The sequence below is a fragment of the Manacus vitellinus genome, unplaced genomic scaffold, assembly GCF_001715985.3.
Source record: "Manacus vitellinus isolate BGI_N305 unplaced genomic scaffold, ASM171598v3 scaffold_54_pilon, whole genome shotgun sequence".
NCBI lineage: Eukaryota > Metazoa > Chordata > Aves > Passeriformes > Pipridae > Manacus > Manacus vitellinus.
The window spans coordinates 2,535,073-2,547,165 of NW_021940645.1; the positions used below are offsets into that span (position 1 = coordinate 2,535,073).

General features: G+C 38.7%; 1 protein-coding gene across 3 annotated transcripts in view; it reads right to left on the minus strand.

Annotated features, from left to right (window-relative positions):
• Positions 1-2,598: 2,598 nt before the first annotated feature.
• PARG (poly(ADP-ribose) glycohydrolase) overlaps positions 2,599-12,093 on the minus strand; it is a 60,791-nt gene continuing 51,296 nt past the window's right edge. For all 3 annotated transcript variants that reach the window (XM_029963172.1, XM_008929497.3, XM_018081585.2), the window contains exons 16-18: positions 7,641-7,746; positions 3,490-3,618; positions 2,599-2,860 (exon numbers count right to left, since the gene is read on the minus strand). In XM_029963172.1, the coding sequence (XP_029819032.1) occupies positions 2,691-2,860; positions 3,490-3,618; positions 7,641-7,746 (405 nt within the window). In that variant the 3' untranslated portion in view covers positions 2,599-2,690. The remainder of the gene's footprint in view (positions 2,861-3,489; positions 3,619-7,640; positions 7,747-12,093) is intronic.

The window sequence follows — 12,093 nt, forward strand, 5'->3', positions numbered from 1 at the left end:
CAGTTCAGCTTTTCCTGAATTAGAACATCATGAGAATGTAACATCATTGTTAACTTGCTGATTTTGGGCTATTTTGCTTAAAGAAAAAAACAAACAAAACAACAAAAAAAACCCTCCAAAAAAACCCCAAAAAACAACCAAAAAAACCCTCCCCTACTTAAAAAACCCCAACCCCAAAAAACCCCAAGAAAAATAAATTCTTCAGCCTGCCTGTGATTAAAGTCATATTCAAAGCATTCTTGCAATGTTGCCCTTTACAAGATCAGGAACACACCACAGAATGCAGGATATGTCACTCTTATTCAGACACCACATTAAATGAGTTACTTTCCTCTCCTCCTGTCCATACAAGCATAATTCATAAGGGAACAAAACCAAGTATGGTAAACATACCCTAATGAATGATCTCAAACAAAAGGCATTCTTCCCCATATTAGAAAATTCTCAGTATCACTGAAACTACAGACTGTATAAAAAGACTATCAGGGAAGCACTTGACACTGCAAGAACTCTTTTAACTGAATTCTTCTAATATGATCATCAGAGAATCCTTCCAAAGTTTAAATTCTTCTGTTTCTAGAATTGAAGTAGAATTTCATTCCACCATATTTTGGTACATTTTTCATACCTGACCAACCACTTCTTACAAAGAAAATTCATATTGCACTAACAAAAATGCATTTAGCTACAATAAAGGGGAGGTCATATCTAGCCATCTAAAGCTTTTTGCTCTATTTTTTCCAGTTGTTTAGGAACAAATTCTGTTAATCTCTTCTTACAGGAAATCCTGAGTAGTAAGGTGAAGAAGGTTTGGCAGATAGCACCAGTTTTCCATCACTTGTCATAATTAACAGGGTACATTTATCATCAGCAATGCATCTAGAAGCACTATCCTAGTTTAACCTAAATGCCCAAATAAGATCCAATCAGCTAATAAAACACTGTTATTCCTATTAGCAGAATCTGAGCCAACACTGAAACATCAGGAGGAAAAGATTTCTGCTAAATCTGAGGACACAGATTGCAAACACAGAAAGAAGCCTGAATTCTAGCACGAATCTTTTCCTTATAATGGACAGGGGTGGAGAAAACTACAGGTGGTGGGAAGAACAGGAAAAAACCCTTAAACTGCTGTGTCCATCACCTTCCCCCACTTAGGCTCAATGCCAAGGCATAGCACTCTGAAGGTGTTTATAAACAACCCAAACTCTCCCCTATTGCTTCCCCCAGAGCAGCTCAGTGAGTGCTTTATTGTGAGCCAGACTGCCAACAGCTTCCAGCATTTAATTACCAGGGTGTCTTTGAGGCTTGGAGAAGTTTTATCTGACATAAGTCAAAAGGATTCATTGATATTAGAGGCTTAGGTCACTACATTTCCTGCTGCAGTTTTACTTGTATTGCTAACTCGTAATAGCAACCATGACAGACCTGAAAATCTAACAAAGAAAGGCTAAACTTAGGAATTTGGGCTTAATCCGAGCTTAAACTACTAAAAGACAAGTCTCACTGGATTGGCCCTGTACGTAGACCTGAAGAAGTTTCATCACAGATGTATCTGCAGTTTTGTGTAAACTATCAATGTACTACAGCAACACTAATTTGGTATTCACAGGTAGTAACAGCACAGTTTTTACACATCTGTTTTTACACTCTGCATTGTTACCATTCCCATGTCTAAAATGACACAGGTGCAAACTCCTAACAAGACCTCATGTCCTTATCTGTAGCCTGCAGACTTTCCTCCCACTGCTATGTGATTTGTTTCCTCACTCACGTTATCCCATGGGGATCTTATACTCACATATATGCACACTGTGATAAAGGAGAACTGATATGACAACATAAACACAACTAACAGACCTTAATTCAAATATCACCAGCAGCACTGAATCTTGAGAAACTTCAAACAGACTAAGACCTTGCTCAGTGTGGTAACAGATAGCACCACCAAAATGGTATGGAACAGTTTCACATGAAAATGTTTCCCTCTGCTTTGGTCACATTTCTCATTTTCCCACTCTCCCGTACTTGTTTTTTTCTCTACTTCTTCATGCTCACCTTTATGCCTGATTTGATAGAGACCATGCAGTTGTGAAATGCATTATAGCTCCTCCAGAATCTTTCAATTTTTAACCATTTATTAAAAAAATAGATTAAACCCAGGACATTTGAAGTTAAACGAACGAAAACTTTGGTAAGAACACTGATGGCACCGTGGTAGTCTTTAAGGATTATGACAATTTTCAGCAAGAACAATCATTCCATTGCTTCTCTCTGACATCATCCCAGAGTTCCATGGCTGCCTGCACTCCAGCTCTGAGTCTGTGTAAGGAATCTACATAAAGTTCTGAAAAATAAAGGCAAAGGAGTACAGGGAAATATTCTAAAGTCTTTCAGCAATCTCTTGAGTGAAATACACATGTACCAAAATATTCTACTTAACAAGGTATAACACAATCCAGACTTACCAAAGAACTTTTTCTGTACACACATGAACAAGGTTTTCATGTATGAAACCAACCAAATAAATCTAGTGTCTCAAAGGTGTTTGTAGTTTTTTTGTTTGAATGTTATACATAACTATGCAGTCAATATAGATTGAGTTAAGCCAGCTCATTCATTATGTCCAGCATTTCACACAATATACCAGTGGGAGGAGATAAACATTATTCTGATCAGATACATTTATTTTAATCTTCAAAGCACAACCCTTTTTCTTCTTCATCATCATCATCAGTAGAATCTGCATAGGACTCAATGGTGTTGTATATGAAAGAGTACAGCTTGACATCTGGCCCTGAAGTGGAACAGTTTCTGCATTCTTCATTGTAGTATCTCAGCAACAGCCTATAAATGTCCCCTTAAAAAAAAAACAAAACAAAAAAGAAATAATTAAAAAACATGTAAGAACATGCCATATGAGCAATGCATGATTGCAAATGAAGGCTGGCAATGCACATGCACACAGACATAGTGGCTAGGAATGTCTCTCTAAATGAGCAGTGGCAGAGGAGCCATGTAATGGGAATGTGACTGTTTCAGGTTGTTCAGAACATAGGATGGGCTCCCTCAACTTCCTGCACCAGCTACCCCAACACTGGGCTTGCATACACATTACTTACAAATGCATTGCCAATTACACTGTAAGACAGATCTGTACCAGGAATGTGTAAGCAGATTTCCCCTTTTTAAAGTATTACTGAGTTATATTAAAAGCTTTTGCAAACCTTCTACCTACGACATATATCTGTGTTTTCCAGATTCTACAGCTTAACTCCCAAGTGAATTAGAAAGAATTCCAGAAGTTTTCTAACAGATTACACTGCTGACCCTGAATCAGAAGAGTTCCCCATTCTGGAAACAGGTACAAATAAACCAAGACCTATGTGCTTGTGTTCAGGACTTGATGATGATAATTCCATTGGAAAATTTCTACTCATAGAGATGGTGAAGTCTCTTTGCTGCAAGGAAAGATTTTTTTATGCTCACCAATAGTTTGGCCCTTCTCACAGAGAAAAGTATGCATGCTGTAAATATCCCGCATCAGCTCCACATCTCCAAAGGTAAAATAAACAATATCACGTCCAGCCTCAGCAGCTGCCAATATCTGTATTAAGGCTGAAACAACAAAAGAGATTATACACATAAATACAGGATCAAATCATTTGCTGAAGGGAAAAACACAGCCTAATTTTACACCAAAGAATCACAGCACCCATCTCCAGGTGAACACTGCAAAGCAATCTGAACAATGGGTAGTTAAAATTAAGAATACTGGGCACTGCAGCTCAGATGCTGCAGTATTCTGCTACAGCTGCTAGTGACAACCACCCCTACTTTGCAGATAAACAATGTGCTTGAAACTCAGAGGGGTTTCTTCTGGTCTGTGCCAGGACTCAGCCACTAATTAGCCAATAAATGCCTGTGGCAGCACAAGGCAACAGAGCCCCATCTCACATCCTGGTTTGAGCTGCTTGCATCGAGCCACAGGCAGTGGGGTACAAACCATTTCCATGCTCTGTCACCTGTCAGAAGGAATGGAGCCAACCCTAGGTAAGCTATGCAAAGCAGGAGCTGACCCAACTTTTAGCTTCCCAGAGGAGATCTGTGGTTCTGCAGCCTCTTACTGCACAAATTGAAGGTGCCCACCACACCCGTAACAGAGACAAGCAGTGTGGAACACGATGGCTCAGGCTGACCTGCAGGAGGTGAGTGCTGATGCCAGGAATGCAATTCATGTTATTTAACCTCCAGCTTTCTGTCACACTCACTGGACCAAGCTGCACCCCTCACTGGACCAAGCTGCATCCCTCACTGGACCAAGCTGCATCCCTCACTGCACCCAGCTGCATCCCAAGTTCTGTCAGTGGCTAACATTACAATATAGAGAAGACTCTGTTCTTCTATATGGAGAAGAAAGAAAATGCTTCCTATTTTGGAAACAGGTTTTTGAAGATTCATCTTGAGAAGTGATGTGGGGTATTGATCAACAGTCCAGCTGAGCCAAGCTAATGACCCACTGCAACTGGAGAAGTGGCTCTGGTCCACTTCTCACCCACCTCCTGACTTTTCTGCAGCTCTCAGGTACTCAAACATCTCATTGTCCCAATTCCATTTACCAAACTGGCAGAAAATTGTAGGAGTTGTTTTCTGCTAGAACAGCAGTTGAATTGGCTGAGTGAAGGGTCTGCCAAGAGCCAGAGCTGAGGCAAGGGAGGGCCCCAGACCACAGAGCCAAGAACGAGAAAGAGGAGAAGAAGAACAAGGACCCTCTCAGGTAGCACCAAACTTAAAAGAGCACAGGTCTTTCACCAACCAGTGCTGTGAGGCTGGAGTGTCACAGAGGCAAGTGATCAGTCACACCTTCATTCCAGGGAATGTTACAACAGTCCAAATAATGGACCCCAGCAACTATTTAATCTATTGCAGCTTGTCTTACTTCAGAGCCTACTGGTACAGTTCTGATATTCTTTCCTTTTCTACCCAGTAAGTAGAGTTAATTAAAATGTGATTAATATTGTCTTTGTAAAGATTAATGTTAAATAAAACAGCATACATACTGCATTGCCACCTGCTAGTGGAAGCTAAATAGAAAGCTGTTCATAGCTAAAGAATCTTTCACATTTTTAAACAGAGATCTAGTAAAACATTGCATTCTTTAATCAAAAAAACCCTCTTGTAAACCCATTGCTAAAATTATAAATTACATGATTCACATGTGGAATTAATCTCAATCTGGGAATGATATTTTAATTAAACTACTGAACCAGCTGTGGATTTAGTAAAGCTTCAGTAGTTCAGCTTTTAAAGAGTCCAATTAACTGGCTTGCATAGGGGAACAGAACCTAATGAATACTATTATTCATTCCATACAAACAATGCAGTTTCACTTTACAGAAGACATTAAAAATATCCTCCTGTTTATTTTGAATTGCTGTAAATCTTATGAAACTAGGACCAAAGTTTCTGCCAGGACTCAGACTTCTCAGTCTTCTGGCCATTAATGACATACACCACCATGTGACATTTCCATGCCATGATACAGGCAGAAGCCCCACGGGAAGAGCAGGCACAGCGATGCCACGCTGGGGCCAACACCTGTGCCCAGGAGGCACAGCCAGGACCTCAGGAACACCACAGCAACACCTCAGCAGCATTCCCATGGGGCCAGAGGCCTGCTTTCCTCTCCTCCCACTAATCCTACAGGGGCCTTTTTAAAGCACTCTTCCCAGTGAACTTCCTAAGCAAGAACACTAAGTCAGCTAAGGAGAACTTTCTCACAACCGACAGAGGTTAAATTTATGTATTTATGAGATGCCTCATCAGATCACTTCCTTTGCATTTGCAATAAAACAACACTTTTCCAGTGTTTAGACAGTTGCACAGAGCTCCAGCAGCTACTAACTGTTAAATTATCCTCTGGTTTCAAAAGCAAGACAAGATCTTCCAACTTCTCCTGATTATATAAACCTATTTTTTTCAGTATTGAAAGTCTTGAGTTTATACTGAAATTCTGTAGAAATTTCCCTAACTTAGCTGGAATCTGGCTTGTTTACATACCAGGTCTGTTTTAACAAGTCAGGTTATTTTTTTCCTCCCTTAAGAAGACTTAAGATTTTGCATCATTTGTGACCTTGAGTGAAACCATATTTTATACACAATTGTGTTCCTTTAATTTGCAACTCAAAAAGATAATGACAAAATATCATAGTGCATTATGGCACTTATCCAGTTATATCCAATTGCATCAAATATTTTGAGGGTTCTGAAGACTCTGTTATAGATCCAGATATTAATTCTTAAAGGATAAGGGTGGATATTTGAGAATATAGGTCAAAAAGTAAGATTTTAAACTATGAAAACTATTCTGTCATTCCAATACACTATCAAGCCACTGTAGACAACAAAAGCTATTTACTTGGACTCAGTGATGCAGTGAGCAACCCCTATTCTAAAAGACACATCTAGTGTTGAGAAAATAATGAGTTAAATCAGATGAGCCATAGTTTTATCAGAAAGCCATACATTAAAAAAAATATACATGGGATATGAAAGTTGAGACCCAAGACAAAGACCTTATGCAAATTAAAGTGTTTATTAAACCTCCCTAACACAAACAAAATATGCTCAGATCCTGCAGTGAATACTGCTCCTGGTATTGACAATCTGCACTTGGCAGCCCATTTTATCTAATGGACATCAAAAAACAACTGTCAGGAAATCAATGAGCATTGAGAAAAAAATAGATGCTCAATGAATAAAACACATTAAGAAAGAAAGCTAATGAAGCTAGGAGCCTGATGATTGTTTGTCTCAATGTAGCTACTTAAAGCCATTCAGAAAAGAAAATTTTAAATACTCTCCAAATGCCTGGAAACAAGAAAAATGTAAATTTCTACTTAGGACTTATATATGAGTCAGGGTATCAATTTACATGTCAGGATCCATCAGTTCTTGACTTGATGGAAAAGGTCTTAAATGAATGTAGGCATGTGATATCTGCTGCATTATAAATACTCTAATTAAATATAAAAGAACATGAGAAAGTGAGTGATATAACAGGCAAGTCAGGAAAGAAAGAAGCATGTCTAAGTGACTGGAAACCTCTCTGGCATACAGCAATATATTAAGGAGCAAAACTAAACATGAAGCATTGCCAGCAAATTTGTGAAGCCTTGCAAATTACCAGGTACCTTAAACAGCTCTGCAGAGATATGAATTTCAGACATAATCTAAGAAGTCTGCTCCAGAAAGGCCAACTGATTTATATGACTGACAACTGCAATGAACATGTTCTTTTGAGAACTAAAACTGTGTATCTGTGCTTTTGAAGGTTTCAGTGCTACAGGTCCCTCTAAACCTGGCATTTTACCATCACGTACTTACCTCACACTTTAAACTGGAAACAGCACATAAAAGCAGTGTACTTTTTTATTGTTTAAGGCCACATTACTCATGGCCTAAAGATCAAAGCTAATGAACCAGTTCTATGGATATTTTAACTACTATTCCGATTCTTGGCTAAAATGTATTAATTAGAAAAAAAACCCAAAAAATGTACTTGAACGAAAACATATGGCCAAGGATCAAAATCTAAGTTATTTGATTCTTTTGGACATAAGGAAACTTCTGCAATTTACCTTTTAATCGGGAGTCCCCTCCAAAGGCACCACATCCCCAGTTTCCTGTGGCTATTGCAGAGAGATGCTGGGGTGGAACATTGGGTCGGGAGAAGCCACAGTAGGCCTGCATGCAGACAAGAGGCAGAAGAGGAATTTCATAGGCAGCCTGGTGCAACACTTTCAAACAGTAAGATGACAACAATAATCAGTATTGTCTTCTAGCAATGCCAAATTCAAACTACTTCAATATACCATTAGTCTTCCTTTAAATTTAAGATCAGTAACAAAAACATTTAAGGCAAGAAGAAGTTTGCCTTATTTGGATCCAAGCTAAAAATTAAGATACAAGTGTTGAGTCCCAGGGATTTCACCACAGCTACTGGAACCTTATCAGGATATCCAGAGCAGAGAATAACTAACAGTAGATGGTAGCATGTTTGTTGCTTTTGGGCCTGTTTAAATTACATAATAGCTGAACTGCTGTATCCAGTATCACCAAAATTCCTCAGAACTCAAAATAAAATACAAAATGACATCTTCCAGTACAGGTCTAATAAAACAAATGAGGGTAGGAGAAGAAAGTGTGATATTCACTAATAAACCTTGAGTAAAGGCAGGTACTTCCATGTACAGAAGAAAAGATAAATCTCTTTGGGAAGTTTTTCAACAGTACAAAAATGTATTGAGTTGGTACAATTGTCTAATACAGAAGTACCCACAGTTTCACTCCAATCTGATCTAAGCTGCAAATTCAGACTTCTGTTATAATTCAGTTAAATTCAGCAGGGTGCCCTGATTCAGAGTTTACATAAGGAGCACTTACACATCATCAGGTGCATGCAGCTCTGTCAAGTCAGAGCCATTAGAGTGATTAATGTCCAAAGCAAGTTTGCACCAAACTCGTGGGCCAAGCAAGCCAGTACACTGGCTGTGGGGACAATAATGCTTCAAATTCCACCCTCCCAGCTGGGAAATGGATTGATGTTGCAACAGGATGCCATTTTCTTTTCAGCTTTTACTTAATAGGCATGTATTTCTCAAGTTACCAGGATATGGAGAACAAAACCTGTCTCGTCAGACACAATAAGTCATCAGCAAATACTTGGGAGGACTTCAGCAGCAACGAAGAAAAATATCTAAGTAAGTGCTCCCATATGATTTTTCATAGCAAACAAAGGATAAAGAAAACTCATCACTTTTTTTTTAGAGACAATGCATCAATATTTTAGATAAGTTTCACCTAGGAATGCAGGAATATGAAAGGTTTCTGTGCAGCTTTAAAGGAGTTACTTCCATATCAGAAACAGAAAAGCTGTTACTTTTGAATTACATAAAAGAATCTGATTTTAAGTTGTAACAACTTCTAAATAATATGAGAGAACATACACTTGAAGTTGTGTGATGCTTACAATTGGTTTGTTTTCACATAAAACTATTACATATAATTCTCACACTCAGCACCGTTTGAAATATGTTCTGCATACCAAAATTCTTAGGGAAGCATTTCTTGTCAAACATGAAGCTGCAGCTTTTTTTTTAATTGGGGACTATAAAAATAGTCTTAATGACATTTATGAGTGGGATTGCCAGTCCAGTTATAAGTCAGTTGTTCCCCAGGATTTGGAAAGTGAAACTTTAACTGGAGAAATCATTGCTAGCGAGAGTCTTTACTAGGCAATCATTTCAAGGGGTAGCAAGGATAGAACAGTGACATGTCTTACACACAGATCTGCAAACCTTCATGCTGAAATCAGACACAGTGATTTATTTTTTTCTTACTCTGAACAGCTGGCTTCAGACACATTAATCTTGTTTTCTGGGTATGGGTTAAACCAAAAACAAGGGTCAGCCTCAGACATCTAACTTTTGAGAAAACTAACTGGGAATGAACATCTGGTTCTTTAAGACAAATGATCTTAGAGAAATCATACACAGTTATAATAAGATACATGTTTTAAGAAGAATCACTTGAGGTTGTTCTCAATAATTTCATAGTGTCCAACAAAATAACAGACAAACAAAAGAACTTCTGGATCCCGAGCTCTGTTTACTAACACTTGTATTTCAAAGCCTGTCTGCATATACTGGGGTATATGGGTCCTGATTTACTAAATCATACTAGAAATGCAGTTGCAGCTTATTCCATCAACTTGCTTTTACCCACAGAAAACTCTTAAGGTTAATATTAAATGAAATGGAAAACTCCACCACAGTACATGAAAAAAATATTTGAATAATTAAAATACTGAAGAAACTCCAATAAGCTTGATCAAATCTTTACTGTAATAAACAGAGAATTAACTCAGGCTTAAAATTTTCTTTAAATACCAAATTAGTCCTCATAAAACAACATCAGCCAAACAAATACACTTTATAAATGTTGCGGTGATCTACCATAATTTATTTTAAAAATCCAAACTCAATAAAACTAAAAATCGTAGGCAGATCATAAATTCGCTGGTGTGGGTAATTTGAATTTTGTTCTAAGATATCACTGAAATTTACAAAATGTACTTAACTGTCTTTTTCAGGGCTAATTTCATTATCGACCATGAAGAAACAAGCTGATAAATGTTACTTTAGTCAAGATGCTAAGGTTTTACAACTAAATTAAATTAGTCCTTCAGCACTGTACATCATCTTGAAGGGGTGTATTCCTCTTCTGGCTGAGAATCTGGGCAGCCTACTCCTATGTTTGAATTTGTTTAAAATACATCCTATGTTATTCTACACTCTGCTATACTACAGGAAGCAGGAGGCTTTAACACCTGCAGCACAGAGCCCTTATATTCAGCACCCAAGCTAAAGCAGATGCTGCATCTCTAAATGTAGAAGGACACTAAGGAGACTTCATCATTAGCACATTCTGAACCCCAACATAAGCACACTAATACAGCATAACTGAATTACCATTCTTGTACTCAACTGCTCAGTAAAAACAGCACTGCCATTGCTGTAACAGGCCTTTCACCACCTGTGCCTCACACCAGCCATGCAAGGCCCTCTTCCAGCCCAGCAGCATTTGTACCAGCTGAGAAAGATTTGCTATGTGAACTGGAGACTGATTCCAGATACAGCATGTTAGGAGATAAAATCTGTGTGTGGGATAACAGCAGAAAACATGGGCACAGGTTGAAAGCTAATATCTCAACTATAAACAGCTGGCTGATAGCAATTACTAGTCACTGAAAAATTACAACCCCAAAACCTGGGAAAAGACTGCTTTAACTTCAATTAAAGAGCAGCAGTGAAACAAGAAAACCAAATAACAGGAAAATCTCAGCCATGCAAATGTTAAAGCACCTGCAATGGCTAGGGAAAGTAACCCAGTGTTCCCAAACATTATGCAGCACATAGTCCAGGGCAGAGACCAAGGGCTGGGAACCATCTCAAATATCTTCTTTAAGGACGAAATCCCAAAATAGGCAGAGGACAGGAGAAAACATGCCCACCACAGTTACAGCTTCCCTTGTCAAAGAGTTCTTCAGCCTGGCAACTTTGGTGTCTGAGACTATCAAGGACCACAGACACTGCAAAGTGCAGTTCTGTATACACACAGAGAACTCAGGGAAAGGTCAAGGACTGACAACTTCGAATACACACGGATAATGATTAATAATTATTAGTAGGAAGTGTGCTGGTCTCGAATGTAAGTCTAGAAGTTTTGTTTAAAGGATTAAAACTGGCCTGATTTGTCAGTCTTCTGAACACTGTGTGCTCTAACTGGCATGTATATACACATATCCAGCTGCAACCACCCTTACTATTGTGAAAATAAAGAATGGGGATTTATGAGCAGCTGTTGATGACTCAAGAAGTCATCAACATATGAAAAGATAAACTCTCAGGTAATATGCTGATACCCCAGGAGCAGAGAAGAAAGGTGCAAGAAAAGGAAGTGGCACCACATCTATGAACTGTCACCATGTTAAAACATGAGGCACCTCCTTCTCCACCTTGACTGCACAGCTGAGTAGGATTCAACAGAGCAAAGCACAGGAAAAGAACTTAATACCATAATTTTGAATCATAGAATGATTTCAGTTGGAAGGAACCTTGAAGATCATCTAGTTCTAACCCCCAAGCCATGGGAAGGGATGACATTCACTACATCAGGTTGTTCAGGGCCCCATCCTAGCTGGCCTTGAACACTCCCAGGGATGGGGCATCCACAGCTTCCAACCTGTTCTAGTGCTTCCCCACTCTCACAATAAAGAATTTCTTCCTAATATCTACTCTAAACCTGCCTTCTTTCAGTTTAAAACCTTGTTCTGTATAAAAGGTCCCTCTCTCTCCTTTTTTAAGCCCCCTTTAGGTACTGGAAGGATGAAATAAGCCTCTCTCTGAAGCCTTCTCTTCTCCATGCTGAAGAACCCCAACTCTCAGCCTGTCATTTAGAAGCAGGACAGGGAAGAGTCAACAAAACATATAAGCAAGTTTCATTTATATTTTTGAAAGTATTTTATACCTT